Raw genomic sequence first — 23,695 nt, 5'->3', positions numbered from 1 at the left:
GACCATGTATTGTATGATTCCATTTATATGAAATATCCAGAAAAGGCCAATCCATAGAAACAGAAAGATAAGTGGTTGCCTGGGGTTAGGGAGAGAGGAAAATGGTCTTTTGGGGATAATTAAAGTGTTCTAAAATCAGATAGTGACCATGGTTGCACAACTCTGTGAATATATTAAAAATCACTGAATTACACATTTGAAAGTATGAATTTTATGGCATGTGAGTTATATCTCAATAAAACTGTTGTAAAAGAAATGGATGAGCAATCAGTTTCTACTGTGTGCCTCCCACACCTTCATTTTCCATTAATCCTCTAAGGTTTGGTGGGATATGGGGGTGCTTACAGGTGCATTTCATCAGCACTAGTGCTATGAATGAAGCTTGGCTAGATCTGGGTGATGTGGTTGGATGAAATAGCTGGGAAATAAAATTCCCTATATTTGACTATAAAATGCTAGGAAAAAATGTACTGATTCCTCAAAAATCATATACAGTTGTATATCAGAAGTTTTCTAGTCTATCCTAACGAGATCACTGTTTCCCTCTGTATGTGTGTTCTGCATTCTCAGATGTTAATGGTTATCCAAGGCTAAATAAGTTTGGAAAATTCTGGAGTAGTCACATCAACAGGTTATGTTACTTCTGAACTTTTCAGAGTCTTAACCTACAGATATGTATTGTGAATTATTCTCATTGATTGACTTTACAGTAAATAAGTGCTATAAATATCCAAAAAATTAATGTACAGTAATAAAGTATTGCTTTTATTTGTTTTATATATTGGGATTCCATATAGCATGCCATACAAAAGAAGGTTTTTGCTATAAAACTAAGGAGATAGATTATCATTTGTTTGGCAAGTAAATATCCTGGAGTTTAAGGATGCTCTTTGACTTTCATTGGTTTGGGGCATGCCTGGGTCAGTGGTCAACACTTAAACATGCATGGGGACTGGATGCTATCATAACACAGGATCAGCAGATGACTTTAACCTAAGGTGGATATTCTGAACTTCTTCTTGTTCCTGGTTTTCTGTGGTTATAAGATCTGTTAATTGGTTATTCATATCAGTTAAGATCTTTTTAACTCAAATGGAGATTTTTTTCACACTTCTGGTTAGACCTGACTGTTGGGTCTGGGCCAAGGAGGAGGCCCCCAATTAAGAAGACTTCATGTAAGCCTTTGGGTACTTTAGGAACTACGTCTTCTTACTTTCTCCTGCCCACCAGCTCCCTAAACTTTTCTGTTAGGGGCTATTAAAATATTCCAAAAAGACTTAAGTCTGATACGTTTTAACCTTCTCCTCGTGACAGGTTTGTAACCCGATTCATTGACTTGGACGGCCTGTCATGTATTCTCAACTTTCTAAAGACCATGGACTACGAGACTTCGGAGTCTCGAATACATACCTCTCTCATTGGATGTATAAAGGCGCTAATGAACAACTCTCAAGGTCGGGCTCACGTCCTGGCTCATTCTGAGAGTATTAATGTAATTGCTCAGAGTCTGAGCACAGAGAACATTAAGACGAAGGTGGCTGTGCTGGAAATCTTGGGCGCTGTGTGCCTGGTTCCCGGGGGCCACAAGAAGGTTCTGCAGGCCATGCTGCACTACCAGAAGTATGCCAGCGAGAGAACCCGCTTTCAGGTGGGTGCTTCCTCGCCACTTCTTCATTCCTGCCTTCAGACCAGTGCCTTTCCTGGCCCCGAAGGGGAATGTTAACTTGAGATTTCCCCCTGTGGTGAGCATTCACGGTGGGACTTCAAGCATTTCCTTCTTCTTAGGTAGAGAGTAGAATGTTCTTTCTGTAGTTGATCAATCTGGGGTTGTGGATGTACAGTAGTGCCCCCCCCCCCCTTAACTGCAGTTTTGCTTTCTACAGTGCTAATTACCCGAGGTCAACTGGGGTTAAAAAATATTAAATGGAAAATTCCAGAAATAAACAATTCATAAGCTTTAAATTGTGCAGCTGTTCTGAGTAACATGATGAAATCTCGTGCCATCCTGCTCAGTACCTCCCAGGATGTGAATCATCCCTTTCTCTAGATACCCACACTGTATACAACACCCAGCCATTAATGTAGGAAAAATATAGTCTACATAGGAGTATATATAGGATTCAGTACTATCCATGGTCTCAGGCATCCACTGGGGACGTTGGAACATATCCCCTGTGAATAAGGGGAGACTATTGTACTGAACTTAAAAATGTAGCCCTGCTTCATACACATTATATAAAACACTTTTCGATCCACTAAATGGGTGGTCCCTGAAAATTTTATAGATTGCCAGTCTTGATTTAGGATCAATATGAACAGTGAGATTATGTCACCACATTGTTTTTCTCAAATATAAAAAGTAAGCAGAGTTAACGAAGCACAGTCTTTTGTACTTTGTATACATGTGTATGTAAACATGTATGATGTAAGAATTTTGAAAGTAGAGTTTTTAGGACTAATCTTAAGGAAAAAAAGGTAGCTTTCTATGGATCAATGTAATTCTGACTAAACACAAGCTTTTAAAAATTAACTCTGAGTATTAAAAAATTAATAAAATGAGTGTAAGGTTAGTAACTATTCAGTCCTTTGTTTTTACATCTGTATCCTTGGTAGACATTAATTAATGACTTGGATAAAAGCACGGGGCGGTATCGAGATGAAGTGAGTCTCAAGACTGCCATCATGTCCTTCATCAATGCAGTGCTAAGCCAAGGCGCAGGAGTGGTAAGAGCCTTCTGTACCACAATTTAAAACATATATTATTAAAGAATAATTTTTTTAAAAGATTACCAACTGTGTAGTCTAAAGAGCTTAAAAATGTATTCCATCACCCTTTTACTTTTAGGAAAGTTTGGACTTTAGACTTCATCTTCGCTATGAATTTCTGATGTTGGGAATTCAACCTGTAATAGATAAATTAAGGGAGCATGAAAATTCAACATTAGATAGGTAAGTCACACTATTATGAGATAGTTCATGTGTTTTCCATGTGTATAGTGCCAGTCTATGAACTACTTGTGATCTAAGGAACTTGTACCAAAATGTTAGACCAGGTAATGATGTTTTTATAGTAAGACTTTCTCGATGAAAGAAGCAGCACTTGTGTAGAGAACTTAGTGTAGGTTTTGGCATTAGACTTGAATCCATATCCTAGTCCTGCCGCTTACCTGCTATGTGTTCTGGTCAAGTTACTCAATTTTTCTTAACCTTACTGTTTTTATACGTAAAGAAATAGTGATGACGATGATAACACTATTCTGCAGGGCTGTTATGAAAGCTGACTATAAAACATGTGGAATCACATGACACCTTTGATAGACATTCTATGAATGTTAATTTCCACTTTCCTGTTCATTTGCTCGTGTCTGCAGTCATTTTACGATTTCTAACATATCCTACCAGCTTTCAGATCTTTCCTTCTACCACGCTTCTCCCTCATTCACACACTCCACCATGCTTTTCTCCTTGATAGTCTATGAACATGTCAAAATACACTTGCCTCAGGGCCTTTGCACCTGCTATTTCCTCAGCGTTAAAAGATCTTCCCACAGATGTCCAAATCGCTTGTTCCCTTTTTCCCATGCAGAGACCTTTTCCAGCCACTGTGTTCATACTCTTCACCTCACCTCACCTCCCATCATTCTCTATCCCCTTTATGCAGTTGGATTTGTCTTCACAGAACTTACCATTCCCCAGTCAATAATGGGGGCTCAATAAGTATTTGAATGAATAAGTGAAAGGCATGAACATTTCTTTTGTAATCTTTAATTCAGTGGTCAGTCAAGTTAGTTATATGGGCTTGTTTTTCTATAAAGAGATTCCATGAGTAGAATCTGGATTTGGTTGTGTTTGGATTTGATAAACTTTCATGAATTGTCTTCTATGTGCTGCGCATCCTAGGCTTTCAGATATGTCTCTTGTAGTGATGTCATTTCAGTCAGATGATGTCTTTTTTCCTTAGAACATAGTTAAGAGAAGGCATTCAAATTTTGTTGTCGTACTTCTTTTAGAGATATCTCTGAAATTTTAGGAAAGGCCTTAGAATTTATGTCCTGATTCTATGTGCCTGTGTTTGTAGGATGTTCAACTTTTAATAGCTTTTCTTAAATTGTCTTCCAGGCATTTAGATTTTTTTGAAATGCTCCGAAATGAAGATGAACTAGAATTTGCCAAAAGATTTGAACTGGTACGTGTGCTTACAATTATTCTAATTTGACTCAGCAGCTCACGAGTGTCCCTGTTGTAATGTGTGTCATAGAGATGACATGTAACCTAAGAGCAAAGTCAGATTTCTGTTTTGCTATCTAAGTGGCAGGGTTAGCTTCTATTTGCCTTGGAATTGCTTACCTTACCTTGCAAGAATTGAAGAACTTGGATGTTTGACTTAGATTTCTTTTTCATATGAAACAGGTTCACATAGACACAAAAAGTGCTACTCAGATGTTTGAGCTGACCAGGAAGAGGCTGACCCACAGTGAAGCTTACCCTCACTTCATGTCCATCCTGCACCACTGCCTCCAAATGCCTTGTGAGTGTGTTTGTGACTTAACGCGTGTGTTTGTGAATGTTTGGACATCATCCAAAGGGCTCTCTCTTCTGAACAGTGTGGCTTAGGTTGGGTGCACACCAGGGATTCCAAACCTTAGTTTTGTGACAGCCCAGTGTGTCTCTGCACAGCTTAAGGGGTGTTGTGAAGTTCTCAAAATGAAATGAATTATAACTCGCTTTGATTTTAAAAATAAATATATGCCTTACAACACATTTAGAAGGGGGTAGAAAGTGCCTGTCAGTCACGTAAATGATCATCGTGTGTCAGAATTCCAGAAACGTTGGGAAGGGTTGTAAACATCTGTCTGGTTTTGTGGCTCTGGCGGGTGAGCACTGTTCAAAAATATTCGTTCAAGTTTTGAAACCAGTTGAAGTATCTCCACTGTTCTTTTCTTTTTTAGACAAGAGAAGTGGCAACACCGTTCAGTACTGGCTACTCCTAGATAGAATTATACAGCAAATAGTTATTCAGAATGACAAAGGTCAGGACCCTGACTCCACGCCCTTGGAAAACTTTAATATTAAAAATGTCGTACGGATGTAAGTTTCTTCTTATTTTGCTACCCTTGAGATAATAGCACCAATATAAGACATTTGTGTTATCCTACTTCAAAGTAGCAGCTGGGATAACTGAAATGTTCTAGAGGTCAGATATGAGTTCCTATATGTATACATGTAATATATGTATGTAACATCTGGGTTTAAAATGGGTTTCAAGCATGCTGAGGACTTTGTCTGCATTAAACAATTTTTCTACCTAGAGAGCATGCATTTAGCAGTGGGTCTTTTACACTTTTTGTAATGAATACTCCTTTAACTATTATACAGGTTGGTTAATGAAAATGAAGTTAAGCAGTGGAAAGAACAAGCAGAAAAAATGAGAAAAGGTAAATGATGAGGTCCTGACAAGAGAAGAGGTCATGTTACTGTTATTGGACAACTCTCCTTACTGTATATTTTAGAAATTTGCATTGATGCTTCTCATTGACTTTGGTGTATAAACAGCCTTTCCCCTCCCCCATGTTTTCAGGGCATTTTGCCTGGTTTTTCTTGAATCAGACTATCTTAGTTGTCATGTTGATTCCCAAATATTTTATCCTTTCATTATAATCATTTTTTGAAGCATTTGCTGTTCAATGTTCATTAATTCAAATTTTCTAAACCACTGTTCATTTTTTGAAGCATTTTTGAAGCATTTGCTGTTCAATATTCATTAATTCAAATTTTCTTAATTACCGTTCATCCCAGCCTTCCCCATAAGTGCTCTTTAAAGCACACTAGATTTTAAGAACTATAATCAGGGACACCAGGGATTACCCAGAATTTTAAAAGAGAAGCACAAGCAACTTGGCTTCAGCAGCCCAATTCTCCACGTGACCTTAATTTGGCACCAGTTATAAAAAGAGAAATCATGCAGAAAATCACTGACCATTGGAGATGTACATGTTATAAAACATTAACAGACCAGCCATTGGTGAGTATCTCAGTATGTCTTTGATATCAACACTCAGCATCAAATGACTTGGGGGGGGTCATTTGTGCCTGTCACCGTGCCAAACCACTCACAGAATAAGTATAACTCTTCCCCTCCTTCAAAATATTAGCAAATTAAAGTTGGACCCTTTGAGAAAACAGTCATACTCCCGGCCACTACTCTTTCACTATGCTGGTTAACTGACTTCCTTTTCCCTGTCCAAGTGACTCAGTCACAGCCAGTGACATACAGTAGCACTCACTATAGTATTCAGTGTGTTGAAAAGATGGTCCAAGAGATGCTGAAGCATTTCCTTTCCTCTCATCACATTTTGTCCATTGAGCAGAAAAGCAGGCTCACCACTGATACCGGAAAATACCGAATATGAAGTTCTGTTATATTATGGGTTCCTCGTATGAATTCAGATAGGTCTCAAATAAGTGAGGTTGCACATACATTTTTATAAATTAATTCCAGAAACTGCTATAGAAAGAATAGAGACACTGACAACAAGTTAGGGTAAAGAGAGAATTATACCCAAGAAGATGGTCAATGAGTGGTACTTTAGGGATATAACCTAGAGCATGGAGACTCAGGTGTGCAAGTTGAAGAGAGTACTTAGGACATAAGCTTTGGTGGTCATTTCAGTCCTTCATGCAGTGGGTATGTACTGAATGGCTGCATGGGGCAGGCACGGTGCTGGGCCTGGGTCTGGGTCTCAGCTCTGCCCCTGACTGACTGTGTGGGTAGGCTAAGTCATGTCCTTTACCCCTCCAGTCTTTGCCTCTGCAAAGTGAAGATTACATCTAACTCACAGGGTTGTTGTGAAGAGTAGATGACAAATATTAGGACTTTAGCATAGTACCTGGCATTTATTAGCTGCCTAGTAAATGGTAGAAAGTTTTGTAGCATTTAGGCAGTTGAGGTGGTATAAGAGGAAATGGCCGAGATCAGCTGGAGGAATAGGATGGTTTAAAGTGAGGTCATGCATAGAGTGCAAAAAAGGAGATATTGTCGGTAAAATTAATTCTTCTCTGGAAGTGTCAGGTAACAAAGTTCTATGAAATAGGGTACCTGTTGATGAATTTCTCAGAGGGTGGAGGCTGTTAGGAGACAGGAAGTACTATGGACCTGAAAAGTGGAGAATATCTGGGGAGAATTCTCTCTAGTGTCGCATACCCAGTAAGTACTGAATAAAAGCTTAGCACATGGAGACCATTTGTGGAGATAACCCTTTAGGCTGGAGCTTCCCATACTGGGCACTTTATCAGAATCCTCTAAGGAGCATTTGAAAACCACAGGTTCCTGAGCCCTGCCCCTGATCTATAGGACAGACTCCCTGCAATGTGGTCTGTGAGTCCTGGAATGTCAGAATCTCTCAGGTGGTTCTGAGGCTTGGCCAGATTTGTCAAAGTCTAATGACTGATGATAATAGGAAGTCAGGTCTTACATTGTCAAAGAGGAATGAAATGGAGATAGAAGAAAGAAAGTGGGAGGCAGTGGGGTAGTTTTTAGATGTCGCTGAAGAAGTCAGGGAAGCATCCACAGAGTGGTAGAAGTGGGTTGACGGTTGTCTTAACTCCAAGGCTGGTAAAATCCAAGGATTTTAGTGACTTGAACCCTTCTCTGCAAACTCTGATTTTGGAGAACTCAGAAGAGAGAAAGTAAAAGACAGAGAAAGCTAGAATTTAAATGTTATCAAATTCAGAAATAGAGACCAACTCTGTATAGCTCTGCCCCAGTAGGTTCTATCTCTAGTGGGTTTATTGGTATAAAAAGACTAGGGATTGGGGCCAAGTATTTGAAATGAAAATCTGCAGGCTAAACTTCATTAGTCCTCTTTTCCAAAGAGTATTACTCCTGTAAGTGCTAGAGTCAGCAGGTGTGTTGGCAACATAAGTAAGCATTATGCTAAATGAGATGCCTTGTTCCGTGATAGCGGGATTGGGGGAGTGAGTGCAACTACAGCTGAGAGCTAATATTTTTCTCCTCGTATTATCGTGATTCTCATGCTCGGCAGGTACTACTGCCCTTAAGGTGTTTAATGCTGAGATAATAACATTTGCTTTCACAAGTTTTAATAATTGTTTGCCAGCGCATAAAACACTTCAAGTCCAAGGGGCCCTCTGAGGGGAGTGGGAGCAATGGCTCCACACTGGGACAAACCCTGGGTCCAGCAGCAGCACTTCCTCCCAGGGCAGGGTCCTCCCTTTCAGCCCCTCTGCTAGTGGGACCTGAGCCAGCAAACCCAGCTAATGAACGCTGGACTTGCCTAGTTCTCATTTCTAAGTTGTGAAAAGAGGCCCTGTTAATAGTCATTTTCCCTAGTGTGGCTAAAGGGCCATTTCTAGGACAGGATTCTGAATTACATACCAAGCAGGCACCATTCACCTCCACAAATAGTTGCTCACGCCTGTGTTCCAGCTTTGGAACTGTGACTGGAGGGCCTCTTCAGCCTTTTACAGAATGTAGTTGATAAAGTTGTTCATCTGAAGCCCCTTCCAAGCACGAGCACCGTTGAGCCCATGAGTTGCTCCCTTTGATGGAGAAGAGGAATGATATTTACCTAATAAAGAGCCTCACAATCACCCTCAGTCAATCTTCTGTTTAGAGAAAATGCTTCAGCTTTGAAGAGTTCACCGTTTTCATGTCCAGTTGTTTTCCTGTGTAGAGCACAATGAGTTACAACAGAAATTGGAAAAGAAAGAGCGAGAATGCGATGCCAAGACCCAGGAGAAGGAAGAGATGATGCAGACCTTGAATAAAATGAAAGAGAAACTTGAAAAGGAGACCACTGAGCACAAGCAAGTGAAGCAGCAGGTGGCGGACCTCACGGCCCAGCTCCACGAGCTCAGCAGGGTGAGCTCACGGGCCCCGGGCTGGGTCTCCCATTGCTGGGCAGCTGCCGAGGCCTCCTTATCCCGGAGCCCCCATCCTTAAGTAGACAGCTCTGCTGGGGGCAGTAGAGCCTGAACCGTCTCCTGACCCATCACGGTGGTTGTGCGTGCGACCTGTTCCCTCTGCTTGCCGTGCACGTTAGCACGGGTGGTTGGAGGTGTGTGTTTGTTCTCCAATGCAGATCCTCTCACAAGAGCAAGGAAGTCACATTAGCTTCTTAATATGAAAACTGATTTCATGAAAACCAAACTGGAGGATGGTAGCAGAAGTGAGAGACACGTGAGCCCTTTGCAAACGAGCACTAGAGTGCCACACACGAGGCCACTCAACTTACTGCGCCTTTAAGCCCACATTCTCAGATGTGTGAATTTCTCCATAATACACATGTTAGGCAAAGTTTCAGACCCTAAAAATCATCCAGTGCATTTACTTCTTCCGTTCATCTCCTCTTTTCCTATTTTTATTTTTCAGAGGGCCATCTGCTCTTCACTCCCCGGTGGAGCCTCGCCTGGAGCCCCCGGGGGGCCCTTTCCTTCCTCTGTGCCCGGGCCCCTCCTCCCTCCCCCACCGCCCCCGCCTCTGCCTGGTGGAGCGCTTCCTCCTCCACCCCCTCCCCTCCCCCCGGGGGGGCCCCCCCCTCCCCCAGGGCCTCCTCCCTTGGGAGGAGTCATGCCACCTCCTGGTGCCCCCCTGGGTCTGGCACTCAAGAAGAAGAACATTCCTCAGCCCACGAACGCCCTGAAATCCTTCAATTGGTCTAAGCTGCCTGAGGTGAGCCATTTGTTCCAACTTTCCCTGTAACGGATAGCATTAGCAGCCCACTGTGTTGTCTCTGACCGGGCCGCCCTGGCTGTCCAGTGATTTCATTTTCTAGTGTGGACTCAGGATTCTCACTAGCTCAGATATTCAAGTGATAAAGCTTCTGAAACAAGGCGCCCGATTTTTGAAGCCAGCTCATTCTGAGCATCTGGTAGAGTGAAAAATTTGGGATAGCAGCACTTTGTAAAAAATAACTACATCTGTGCTTTTTGTGTCTAACTATAAACCCCAGCGCTTCTTAACTTGATGTTTGCAGAACAAACTGGAAGGAACAGTGTGGACCGAAATTGATGATACAAAAGTCTTCAAAGTTCTAGATCTTGAAGACCTGGAAAGAACTTTCTCTGCTTACCAAAGACAGCAGGTAAGAGCATGTGCCCTCCAGATGCTAAAATAATTAAGGAGTCATGTTCTTGTGCAGGATCCCTGGGCCATCTGCCATAACCATGATATGATAGGCATCTTAATTCTAGGCTGTTTGGTCTAGCCTATTATGTTCCTGCAAACAGCATGGCGTGTGGGTCTGCATGTGCGTTTAGGTTCCTGTCAGTTGTGTGTGTGTGTGCACGCGCACGCGTGTGTGTGTACATGTTGAAGGTGTACAAGCTCCTTGTTAGGGAGCTTCATGCTCTGGTGTCTTTCCACAACACCGTCTCTGTTGGTGGAAGGAGCTCTGTATCTTATTGTCACTTGTTCTTAGTCAAAGGGGCCACCAGGGGAAAATAGTAGGAGAGTTACCTAACTTGTTCTGTCACCCCACAGTGTTTGTTTCTGAAGCTATTTTAGTTATAATATTTATATCTCAGATGGTTATTATCAGACGTGGACTGCTTATTTGAAGTAAATGGAACCTTTTGAAGTATGGGGGTTGGTAAATTACTATAAGCTGGCAGCTAGATAGAACCTAGAAAGAAGTTTTTGCTCTGTCCTGAACATGATCGACTCAGAAGTAGGGCTGTGAAGGCTGGGCAAGTGTGGGGATGGCAGTGGAACAAATAGGACCCGAGGAGCTTCTGAAAAGTGAGCAACATGATAGTATGAGAACATGCAGTTTGATTTGGTGCTTGCTAACCTGGCCAAGCAGTCAGCGTCACTTTGTGAGCTTGATCACATCGGTGCGGTACCTCTCACCCCTCGAGAGGGCATCTTAGTAGAGTTCACAGCAAATTGGCTTGGTACAGAGGGTCTCAGAAGAACAAGGAAGAGGTGGAGTGGGGTCTTCAACAGTCAATCGGAGGTCTGGGAGGGAAAAAGTGAGTCTCAGAGAGTAAGGAGAAAAGTTCAAAGGGTGACTGAGGGGGAGAAATGATGAGAGCAGAGTGTGTCTTAAGGAACAGGAACAGGCAGATGCCAGGCATCTGCGTAGGGGCTTTCCTTGGGTTTTGCTGGGAGGCCCTTAACTCCCGTGTGAATCATTCCCAGGGTGGAGCATCCTCAGACAAGCAGCAGACTTCCTAGTCTGCTTAGGCTTGGCTTGGTTCCCAAGAAAGAGTGTCTCAGAACAGAACTGCCAGGCACCAAGGGAGAAGATGGACTGAGGCTGGGGAGAAAAAACAGCTGAGGGTTTTCTTTTTCAAAATGGCCTTTGATGCAACTAAAATTGGAAAGAAAAAGTAGTACATCTTTTAGCCAGAATATTTTCCCTTAAGTGAGAGAATATTTCTCTGCAGTGCCCTTAACGCTATTTTAATAAAGTACAAAAATGCAGGTGGTTGCCTGCCATGGCAGAATGACTGTAAGATAGGAGCACTCAGCTGGGACCCCCCCCCCCAAAAGTATGACGGCAAACTTGTACAATGTCATAAATACCAAATAAAGGAAAATGAAGAAAAAGAAGATAGAACGTTGTCCAGTTGAAAGCAAGATACCTTATCTTTCAAAGGACAAACAAAAGATGTGTTGAGAGCTCTTGTATGGCAAGTACTTGGACCAGATTCATTCCTGAATGGCCACAACAGGCCTCCTCTCTCTCCTGTCCCACGAAAGTTTCCTCTGGGCCTTAACATGAAGTAGGACATTTTAGCCAGTTTCCTGGTAGATTCAAATAATCTTCTGACCTAATTACACGTCCTGCTGATTTCCTACTTCAGTTTCAGTCACTAATACTGGTCCATTCTAGTTGCCTAAGATGAAGGTTTGGGAACTTAGAGAAGTAAATAAAAGGAAGAGAAAACAGCAGTTATTCCAAATGATGCTATTCAAGTCTGAGCTTGTGGGTTACATTTATTATGAAGGCAGATGGTTGAAAGACCCAGGTTTACAAGACTCATAATTAACTGGCTTTCAGTAGAAGGTGCAGAAGGATGCTGCCAAAATGCTCTGGGACAAACATGTGGACAGTTCTCAAGAGCTCCAGGAGACAGGGTTGCAGAAAGCCTAGCAACTGGGTAATTGTCTCCTAGCAACCAATTGCTGTTTAAGTAATCAGTAGTCATGCCAGTCAGGATAAACCAGAACATTTCAGTCGCACTTAACACTAAGTAGTAGACTGGTAAGTAGAATCATTTGTGACATTTGCAGTAGTACTTCCCGGGGAAAAATTTCAGCACACCCGCTCAGCTTGACTCAAGTATGTCTCCCCTCTTGGTGTAAGAACGTGAGATGAGAATTTTTAAACCATAATGGTGTTTCCCAAATGAAGGTAATTTGAGCCATTCCATTGAATTTATTGAGTGTTGAGAGACAGAAAATCGAAAGATGAAGACAGACTAGTAGGAACATATAGGATAGACTAAAGGAAACGGGGTGCCTGTCATTGTGTCCCCTAGTCTCGTAACTAATGGCATCATCAAGACCTATGCATTTTCAGTTTAGTCTTGGCAATGCTCTATATAATTATTGTTACACTTGAATTGCTCTCTTTTCTACTCCCAAATGAATACCGGGAACCCTTTATTTCAATGATTTCTCCTCTTTCTTCCCTCCAGAGTTACAAAACCCTGGTCAAACTCTCTGGATTTCAGCCAGTTGTGTGGCCAAGTAAATTTCTCAGAGAGGCAAAGAACCCATGAATACCATTGTCTGTGTGCATGCAACAGGAACACTACACAGAGTAAGATTTTGAAAAAAATTTCAAGCTTCAGATTAGTATAATTTAGGTGAACACTGATTAATGACATGTAGGAGAGATTTGATATAAGTAAATGTACACACACACAAGATGTGCCCTGTTGATATGAGAAATACCGAATCATTAAAAACAACAGATATTTTTACTGTCTGCTTTGCATATAAAGTATGTCAAAGGACACAAATGTGTTCAACTATTGCACAGGTCTATAATGCAGCTTATAGTATTAAAGCAGAGATGAGGAAAATCTGCAAATAACCAGAATATAGACTAAAAGATGATAATCAATATTAAGTATCCATTACATTTTTGGTGCTGAATATAATATATACAGCCCCAATCTCATCAACCCTAATTTTTAGTTCTCAAGGAACTGATACTTATTTGTTCATTTAATCTTCACACCAACTCTTTGAGGTGAGTAGTATTCCTATGTCACAGATAATAAAAATATGGCTCAGTATGTATTCAGTGTCCAGACAGATGTACAAGTGGCATAATTCTCAGTTTCACTTTGTTCTTATTGATGGCTTTATTGATTATGAAGGTTAGACTTTGTAAAGGATTTTCTTTAACTCCAGTTTTAAGAACAAGATCATTTCTATTCGGGATTCTTTTTTTTTTTCCAGTGTGGATATCAAAGGTGTGCAGAGCGGATTATGTAAGCTTATGTGCCACAAGAAATGGAATTTAATAGCATACAGTTATTCCCCTGCACACATTACAAAAGTTCATTTGAAAGTCAGTGTTTTGAATCTCAGAACCTCTTTTCCTCACTGAAACTGTACTATACCTGATCTCTAGGCCAGCCACAAGAGACTTATTTTAATACATAATGTAGCACGTTGCATAGTAGTACTATCTCAGTTACAATTAAACAACATTCATATTTGTTTTGTGGGAAATTTTCATTTCAAGATGTTATAAATTCATTCTCCCTACACATGCAATTTGGACAGAGAGAAAATGAACTAAAGGTACTACATTTACCTAAAGGCACACATATCTCTGTAGCAACAAATGAACAGCTGGTTATCTCCATTCCTCTTCCCCACTCTTTGCCTGGGGACACCCCTTCTTTTTAGGTCCTATTATCAGCACGTGATAGAACATTTCAAAGCCTCTCTGCTTTGAAATAGTTACAAAGGATAACTATCCTAGGCTCCAGAATCCAACTCTCTGCTAACATGTCATATACAAGTCATTCTTGGGGTCCCATTTGGAATAGTCAATGGTCTCTTCTGAATTTTAATGAATGGCCAAAGAAATTTCTTTTTTTATTCTTTTTATGTTTTTTGTTATTCTGTATATCTAGTTTTTACATTGAACAATTATGTGATTTAGGACATTGATTTCAGTAAGCTTTGTCCTTCGTCATGGCATATGAAGACAGGAGATAAAAATTGTAAATAGTGGTTTTTCTTAGTACCAAAGTATAACGTACAGGTTCTATATAGCTGGACAACATGGTAATAGTTAATCAAATACAGGGTTTTATATAAATATTAGTGCGTGCATTTCTCTGGAGAGGGATCTCCAGCTTTTATCAGATTTACAATGGGATCTCAACCTCAAAAAGATTAAGAACCGTCCATATAAAGGTTGTCATTGTCTATGAAATGTTGAGTCATTATTTCATGGTGAAACCCTATCTATAGAAATTTATCAGCCCTGGCTCCTGAAAATGCAAGCCCCAACTTCCTATTTATTTTCCAAACCCTAAGCCCTACACCAAAAATCATCTGGAAAAATCAGACATCCTGTTAGGTGGAGCCAGATGTAGGCAATTCTATCATGTTTGGCCCAAGCCAATTAGTGAATAATATAAAGTTTCAAAAAGAATGTTAACTTATTTGAAATAGACCTGGAAGCATCAATATTTTTAACATTCCCCATCTAATAAGCTTTGTGATTTTATTTAAAATGTGGTGATTAAAGGACTCTTAAAATAGGGGAATCTCAAGATCTCCAATTAACCTAACTCTCACATGGCATTCCTCATCCTCACCTCTCAAAAGATAAGACACATTACTTAGCTATTAACTGTTACACTTAGTGCTGCTGCTGGTTACAAATGGGAGATCTTGACCAGCTGTGCTTCAACTCAACTGAAAAGCAGGGCAATAGGCAAAAAAATGGACTTGATCATTGGCTTGAAAGATACAATGATTGTAATGTGTGATAGCTTCCAAGTATGGAGCTCATAAATATGTGACAGGTACTGTACAAAATGCTTTACATGCATATCACATTTAATACTCACAATAAAAATCTGGTTGTTTACTTCATTTTACAGATAGTGAAACTGAGCCCCAAGTCGCATCCCTAGTAAATGCTTGTGGCCTGGTCCCATAGACCACTACAGTAGAGATTAATTTCCACACAGTGGGAACTTAGGGAGAATGAGTTGCCAGACACCTTCGTACAAGTTTCTTCCTTGAAGGCCAGACAGGGAGAGCAGGGTCTAAATTCAACTTGCAACTTGTCTCTTTAAGAGAGAAAAGTAGGGTAAGATGACCTCACGGAGTTCACTTCACCAAAGTTTTTTCTACCCTTGAAAGGAGAAACTGCTTTTACAGGGGAAGAGTGCTAAGGAGTTTCAGGGTAAAAAAATTGACAGTTACAACAGGGACAAAAGAAAACTGTGACATCAGAGGAAAGAAAAGTTTCATGTGGTTATCACTTTATTTTTTAAAAGCCATTCCAGAAAAGTAATCCCCCCTTGTATGGGTGGAGCAAGGGGAGGATACGTTTTGTTTCCCATTCGAAGAATGATGTGAAACAGCTCATCTGTGTAAACTTGGCCTTGGCAGTGCTGCCGGGACCAGTGAGGCCTTAAGGAATCTGCTAAGTAAACGCTGATTGTGTAAGTAGTTGGCCCAAAAGCTGGGGTGTGTTTTGCACACCGAAGCTTTATTCCTGCCATCACGGCAAAAATATGCAAAGAAAGCTGTGACTTTCTCATAACATGTCAATTACTGCTTCCTCTTTCCCTTCCTCACTCCAGGTCTTTTCTATGAGCTATTTTCAACAGAGGCTGTTGAACTTGTACGCATGAACAGCCCCAGGGCAGTGGGGACAGGACCACCAATGGCTGCACAGCACATGAATCACTTATTGTCTCTTAATTGCAAGTTGTTTTTCCTCATACCTACCCAGAGCGCCCACAGACATTGTTTGGACTCTCGGGGAGTACTGAGTGTTGGTTTTACTGACCTATATTGTTGAACTTGTCATTTTTCTTTTCTTAATCCTTCCTAATGACACAAGAAGATAGGAGATTATTCCATCCCCTCAAAAAAGCATATTTTGCTGGTAGCACATGACAATGGGAGTAGTTCCCTCAAGTTAGTAGAGTTGATTGATATTTTCTGCTTCAAGGGAAAACCGTGAAATCTGTTTCATGTTGAATACGTGGAGCCCAGTGGTCCTTTCAAAGAGGGTTTGTTCCTTCACCACTTTGAGTCTTTCGGGGGTGTTTTAAGCCCTTTCGTTTCTGAATTTGATTTGCCACCATTGAAAATTGTGTACAGCACATGCCATCTTCTCTCTCTACCCTGAACGCTTAGTACCCTACTCTTCAGTGTATCTTCAGCCAGACTCTCATGTTCATCAACTCTCATTGCTGCTCCTGGGAGCATAAATCATCTCTTACCCTGTGTCACTGATCTCCTTGACCTTCCCCTGTTGGTTGCTGTGATTTCTGAACTGCATGTATCTGATTTGCCTTTTCCATGCCTCTGCCATGGCTGTAGGATTTCTTTGTGAACAGTAACTCCAAGCAGGTAAGCGAGCTAAAACCCACACCTTGCTTAATGTAACTCCTTGGCTTACTATAAGCTCAAAATGTCTTGGTTTTCCTGGGGTTTTTTTTTTTCTGATAGTGTAATGCAATGCCTACTTAATTTCACATTGGGTTTCAACTCTTAACTGAATATTGAGAGGTATGTCTGAAATCTCAGCATAATACGAAACAGTTAAAGTTTGGTCACACGGTGCCTCTTATTATAAACTCCATGTTGTCTTTGTTTCCTAAACTGTTATCCAGTTCTAGAACTCTTTGGTTTCCTTACTTTTTTTTTTTTTTGGCCAGAGTTCCCTATTTTTTAATCTTTTTTATTTTTTAAATTGGGGTATAGTTGCTTTACAATGTTGTGTTAGTTTCTGCTGTATAACGAAGTGAATTAGCTATACATATACATATATCCCCATATCCCCCCACCTTGGACCTGCCTTCCACCACCCCCCTACCCCGCCCCTGCGATCCCATCCTGCCCATCTAGGTCACCACAGGGCACCGAGCTGAGCTCCCTGCGCTATACAGCAGGTTCCCACTAGCTATCTGTTTTACACATGGCAGTGCACATATGTCAGTCCCAATCTTGCACGTCCATTCTCTACGTCTGCTTTCCCTTCTTTCATTTTTTAAATGGCATGATCTGTTTTTTAAATTGATCCTGACCTTTAACAAAATCAAGCTTGCTATTTATCAAGTCAATCTATGTTTTCACCTTGATGCCCAGTTTACTCAAACAGTATTTTATGTATGATTGTTTTATGCCTCTTCCTCCATAAATTATGACTGGCCCTCATTGCTTACAGCTCTCTGTACAGCAGTAGAGTGTGCAAGTAGTGTTTTATTGTTAATTGAGGTAAATCGAACCAGTGCCTTGAACTGCGCCCTCCCCGTTGTCCATCAGGCTCCAGGGTAATGAAAGGTACCATCTGGGCTTGGGAGCTTCCTGTTGCACATGAAGACGTTTGGGAGGTTTTATTGTTCAGCTTTCTGAGTGTTCAGGATGCAAATGGTTCTGGGGTGAATGGGCCCTGTAAATGGCTGGACCAGCAGTGGCACGTTTCAGCTGAGCTTGATTCATAGTGACAGTCCTTCTGTCTGCTCTCCATCGGGATTTGGGGGACAAAAGGAGGGTACCGTTCATTGATAATTTATGCATCTTCAACTTAGAAGCACTTTGTTCTTCCAGATAATGCTTTTTCAAATGTGGGTGGTCAGCTTTTCTTATTTTCCTTTGTCAACTAGATTTTAGCCTTTGTTTCAATTCCACCACCTCCATACATTCCCCTGCTTATTACTGCCTCGGCTTTGCATCTGTGTGTGTGTGTGTGTGTGTGTGTGTGTGTGTGTGTGTGTGTGTACAGCAAATATAAAGGAAAACTGTGTATCCGAAGTCAGAATGTCCTTGTTTGACTTTGATGGATTTCTTTCATGCTCTTTATAGAAAGAAGCAGATGCCATTGATGACACACTGGGCTCCAAACTTAAAGTCAGAGAGCTTTCGGTGATTGATGGTCGGAGAGCTCAGAACTGCAACATCCTTCTATCGAGGTATTGTTGATGTTGTCTAAACATTTCTGCTAGGACCAACTTTCCTTTTTTTTTTTTTTTAATTTAATTTTATATTTTCATACAGCAGGTTCTTATTAGTTATCTGTTTTAAACATATTAGTGTATATATGTCAATCCCAATCTGCCAATTCATCTCACCACCCCTCGCCCCTGCTTTCCCCCCTTGGTGTCTATACGTTTGTTCTCTACATCTGTGTCTCTATTTCTGCCTTGCAAACCAGTTCATCTGTACCATTTTTCTAGATTCCACATATATGCGTTAATATATGATATTTGTTTTTCTCTTTCTGACTTACTTCACTCTGTATAAGTGAAGTTTCTAGGTCCATCCGCATCTCTACAAATGACCCAGTTTTGTTCCTTTCTATGGCTGAGTAATATTCCATTGTATATATGTACCACATCTTCTTTATCCATTCATCTGTTGATGGATATTGAGGTTGCTTCCATGGCCTGGCTATTGTAAATAGTGCTGCAATGAACATTGGAGTGCATGTGTCTTTTTGTGTGTTTTTTTTTTTTTATAAATTTTATTTATTTATATTTTTTATTTTTGGCTGTGTTGGGTCTTCGCTGCTGCACGTGGGCTTTCTCTAGTTGTGGCAAGCGGGGGCTACTCTTCGTTGTGGTGCATGGGTTTCTCATTGCGGTGGCTTTTCTTGTTGCAGAGCACAGGCTCTACGCACACGGGCTTCAGTAGTTGTGGCTCGTGGGCTCTAGAGTGCAGGCTCAGTAGTTGTGGCGCACGGGCTTAGTTGCTCTGCGGCATGTGGGATCTTCCCAGACCGGGGCGTGAACCTGTGTCCCCTGTATTGGCAGGTGGATTCTTAACCACTGCACCACCAGGGAAGTCCTGCGTGTGTCTTTTTGAATTATGGTTTTCTCAGGATATATGCCCAGTAGTAGGATTGCTGGATCATATGGTAATTCTATTCTTAGTTTTTTAAGGAACCTCCATACTGTTCTCCGTAGTGGCTGTATCAGTTTACATTCCCACCAACAGTGCAAGAGGGTTCCCTTTTCTCCACACCCTCTCCAGCATTTGTTGTTTGTAGATTTTCTGATGAAGCCCATTCTAACTGGTGTGAGGTGACACCTCATTGTAGTTTTGATTTGCATTTCTCTAATAATTAGTGATGTTGAGCAGCTTTTCATGTGCTTCTTGGCCATCTGTATGTCTTCTTCGGAGAAATGTCTATTTAGGTCTTCTGCCCATTTTTTGATTGGGTTGTTTGTTTCTTTAATATTGAGCTTCATGAGCTGTTTATATATTTTGGAGATTAATCCTTTGTCCATTGATTCATTTGCAAATATTTTCTCCCATTCTGAGGGTTGTCCTTTCATCCTGTTTATAGTTTCCTTTACTGTGCAAAAGCTTTTAAGTTTCATTAGGTCCCACTTGTTTATTTTTGTTTTTATTTCCATTACTCTAGGAGGTGGGTCAAAAAAGATCTTGCTGTGATTTATGCCAAAGCATGTTCTTCCTGTTTTCCTCTAAGAGTTTTATAGTGTCCAGTCTTACATTTAGGTCTCAAATTCATTTTGAGTTTATTTTTGTGTATGGTGCTAGGGAGTGTTCTAATTTCATTCTTTTACATGTAGCTGTCCAGTTTTCCCAGCACCACTTATTGAAGAGACTGTCTTTTCTCCATTGCATATCCTTGCCTCCTTTGTCATAGATTAGTTGACCATAGGTGTGTGGGTTTATCTCTGCACTTTCTATCCTGTTCCATTAATCTATATTTCTGTTTTTGTGCCAGTATCATATTGTCTTGTTTACTGTAGCTTTGTAGTATAGTCTGAAGTCGGGGAGCCTGATTCCTCCAGCTCCGTTTTTTTCCCTCAAGATTGCTTTAGCTATTTGGGGTCTTTCGTGTCTCCATACAAATTTTAAGATTTTTTTGTTCTAGTTGTGTGAAAAATGCCATTGGTAATTTGATAGGGATTGCATTGAATCTGTAGTTTGCTTTGGGTAGTATAGCCATTTTCACAATATTGATTCTTCCAATCCAAGAACATGGTATATCTCTCCATCTGTTTGTGTCATCTTTGATTTCTTTCATCAGTTGTCTTATAGTTTTCTGGGTACAGGTCTTTTGTCTCTTTAGGTAGGTCTATTCCTAGGTATTTTATTCTTTTTGTTGCAATGGTGAATGGGACTGTTTCCTTAATTTCTCTTTCTGATCTTTCATTGTTAGTGTATAGGAATGCAAGAGATGTCTGTGCATTAATTTTGTATCCTGCAACTTTACCAAATTCATTGATTAGCTCTAGTAGTTTTCCAGTGGCATCTTTAGGATTATCTATGTACAGTAATCTGCAAACAGTGACAGTTTTACTTCTTTTTTTCCAATTTGTATTCCTTTGATTTCTTTTTCTTCTCTGATTGCTGTGGCTAGGACCTTCAAAACTATGTTGAATAATAGTGGCGAGAGTGGACATCCTTGTCTTGTTCCTGATCTTAGAGGAAATGCTTTCAGTTTTTCACCATTGAGAATGAGGTTTGCTGTGGGGTTTGTTGTATATGGCCTTTATTATGTTGAGGTAGATTCCCTCTATGCTCACTTTCTGGAGGTTTTTATCATAAATGGGTGTTGAATTTTGGCAAAAGCTTTTTCTGCATCTATTGAAATGATCATTTGGTTTTTATCCTTCAATTTGTTATTATCATGTATCACATTGATTGATTTGCCTATATTGAAGAATCCTTGCATCCCTGGGTTAAATCCCACTTGATCATGGTGTATGATCCTTTTAATGCGTTGTTGGATTCTGTTTGCCAGGATTTTGTTGAGGATTTTTGCATCTATTTTCATCAGTAATATTGGTCTGTAATTTTCTTTTCTTGTAGTATCTTTCTCTGGTTTTGGTATCAGGGTAATGGTGGCCTCGTAGAATGAGTTTGGGAGCGTTCCTTCCTCTGATATTTTTTGGAAGAGTTTGAGAAGGATGGGTGTTAGCTTTTCTTTAAATGTTTGATAAAATTCACCTGTGAAGCCATCTGGTCCTGAACTTTTGTTTGTTGGAAGATTTTAAATCACAGTTTCAATCTCATTACTTGTGATTCGTCTGTTCATGTGTTCTATTTCTTCCTGGTTCAGTCTTGGAAGGTTGTGCTTTTCTAAGAATTTGTCCATTTATTCCAGGTTGTCCATTTTATTGGCATAGAGTTGTTTGTAGTAGTCTCTTAGGATGCTTTGTATTTCTGCAGTGTCTGTTATAACTTCTCCTTTTTCATATCTAATTTTATTGATTTGAGTCCTCTCCCTATTTTTCTCGATGAGTCTGGCTAAAGGTTTATCAATTTTGTTTATCTTCTCAAAGAACCAGCTTTTAGTTTTATTGATCTTTGCTATTGTTGTCTTCATTTCTATTTCATTTATTTCTGCTCTGATCTTTATGATTTCTTTCCTTCTACTAACTTTGCATTTTGTTTGTTTTTCTTTCTCTAGTTCCTTTAGGTGTAAGGTTAGAATGTTTATTTGAGATTTTTCTTGTTTCTTGAGGTGGGATTGTATTGATATAAACTTCCCTCTTAGAACTGCTTTTGCTGCGTCCCATAGGTTTTGGGTCGTCGTGTTTTCGTTGTCATTTGTCTCTAGGTATTTTTTTATTTCCTCTTTGATTTCTTCAGTGATCTCTTGGTTATTTAGTAACGTATTGTTTAGCCTCCATGTGTTTGTGTTTTTTACGTTTTCTTCCCTGTAATTGATTTCTGATCTCATAGCACTGTGATCGGAAAGGATGCTTGATATGATTTCAATTTTCTTAAATTTACTGAGGCTTGATTTGTGACCCTAGATGTGATCTATCCTGGAGAATGTTCCATGTGCACTTGAGAAGAAAGTGTAATCTGCTGTTTTCGGATGGAATGTCCTATTAATATCAATTAAATCTCTCTGGTCTATTGTGTCATTTAAAGCTCCTGTTTCCTTATTTATTTTCATTTTGGATGATCTGTCCATTAGTGTAAGTGAGGTGTTAAAGTCCCCCACTATTATTGCATTACTGTTGATTTACTCTTTTATAGCTGTTAGCATTTGCCTTATGTATTGAGGTGCTCCTATGTTGGGTGCATATATATTTATAATTGTTATATCTTCTTCTTGGATTGATCCCTTGATCATTATGTAGTGTCCTTCCTTGTCTCTTATAACATTCTTTATTTTAAAGTCTATTTTGTCTGATATGAGTATAGCTACTCCAGCTTTCTTTGGATTTCCATTTGCATGGAATATCTTTTTCCATCCCCTCACTTTCAGTCTGTATGTGTCCCTAGGTCTGAAGTGGGTCTCTTGTAGGCAGTATATATATGGGTCTTGTTTTTATATCCATTCAGCAAGCCTGTGTCTTTTGGTTGGAGCATTTAATCCATTCACATTTAAGGTAATTATTGATATGTATGTTCCTATTACTATTTTCTTAAAAAATTTATTTTTATTTTTATTTTATTTATTTTTGGCTATGTTGGGTCTTTGTTGCTGCACATGGGCTTTCTCTAATTGCAGCAAGCAGGGGCCACTCTTTGTTGCTGTGCACGGGCTTCTCACTGCAGTGGCCTCTCTTGCTGTGGAGCACGGGCTCTAGATGCATGGGCTTCAGTAGTTGTGGCTCCAGAGCACAGGCTCAGTAGTTGCTCCACGGCATGTGGGATCCTTCCGGACCAGGGATCAAACCCGTGTCCCCTGCATTGGCAGGCAGATTCCTATCCACTGCGCCACCAGGAAAACCCCCTATTACCATTTCCTTAATTGTTTTGGGTTTGTTTTTGTAGGTCCTTTTCTTCTCTTGTGTTTCCTGCCTAAAGAAGTTCCTTTACCATTTGTTGTAGAGCTGGTTTGGTGGTGCTGAATTCTCTTAGCTTTTGCTTGTCTGTAAAGCTTTTGATTTCTCTGTCAAATCTGAATGAGATCCTTGCCAGGTAGAGTAATCTTGGTTGTAGGTTCTTCCCTTTCATCACTTTAAATATATCGTGCCACTCCCTTCTAGCTTGTAGAGTTTCTGCTGAGAAATAAGCTGTTAATGTTATAGGAGTTCCCTTGTATGTCATTTGTCATTTTTCCCTTGTTGCTTTTAGTAATTTTTCTTTGTCTTTTGATTACTAATTTTTCTTTGTCTTTTGACTACTAAAGTCAATTTGATTACTATGTGTCTCGGCATGTTTCTCCTTGGGCTTATTCTGCCTGGGACTCTCTGCACTTCCTGGACTTGGGTAGCTATTTCCTTTCCCACGTTAGGGAAGTTTTTGACTGTAATCGCTTCACATATTTTCTCAGGTCCTTTCTCTCTTCTCCTTCTGGCACCCCTATAATGCGAATGTTGTTGCATTTAATGTTGTCTCAGAGGTCTCTTAGGCTGTCTTCATTTCTTTTCATTCTTTTTTCTTTATTCTATTCCGTAGCAGTGAATTCCACCATTCTGTCTTCCAGGTCACTTATCTGTTCTTCCACCTCAGTTATTCTGCGACTGATTCCTTCTAGTGTATTTTTTCATTTCAGTTATTGTATTGTTCATCTCT

General features: G+C 40.3%; 1 protein-coding gene across 3 annotated transcripts in view; it reads left to right on the top strand.

Moving 5' to 3' along the window:
- The window catches only part of DAAM1 (dishevelled associated activator of morphogenesis 1), a 140,602-nt gene that overhangs the window by 77,907 nt on the left and 39,000 nt on the right, over window positions 1-23,695 (top strand). For 2 of the 3 annotated variants that reach the window (XM_082386469.1, XM_082386471.1), the window contains 11 exons: window positions 1,315-1,648; window positions 2,614-2,724; window positions 2,846-2,949; window positions 4,120-4,186; window positions 4,411-4,528; window positions 4,950-5,088; window positions 5,377-5,435; window positions 8,694-8,881; window positions 9,392-9,691; window positions 9,996-10,103; window positions 18,050-18,156. In XM_082386469.1, the coding sequence (XP_082242595.1) occupies window positions 1,315-1,648; window positions 2,614-2,724; window positions 2,846-2,949; window positions 4,120-4,186; window positions 4,411-4,528; window positions 4,950-5,088; window positions 5,377-5,435; window positions 8,694-8,881; window positions 9,392-9,691; window positions 9,996-10,103; window positions 18,050-18,156 (1,635 nt within the window). Of the gene's footprint in view, window positions 1-1,314; window positions 1,649-2,613; window positions 2,725-2,845; window positions 2,950-4,119; window positions 4,187-4,410; window positions 4,529-4,949; window positions 5,089-5,376; window positions 5,436-8,693; window positions 8,882-9,391; window positions 9,692-9,995; window positions 10,104-16,564; window positions 16,595-18,049; window positions 18,157-23,695 lie in introns of all 3 variants that reach the window. The other variant, XM_082386470.1, reaches the window with a different exon arrangement.

Source organism: Balaenoptera borealis (assembly GCF_965194805.1).
Source record: "Balaenoptera borealis genome assembly, chromosome: 3".
Taxonomy (NCBI): Eukaryota; Metazoa; Chordata; class Mammalia; order Artiodactyla; family Balaenopteridae; genus Balaenoptera; species Balaenoptera borealis.
The sequence above is the reverse complement of the archived record's forward strand: the minus strand, read 5'-3'. Positions and strand labels throughout refer to the sequence as shown.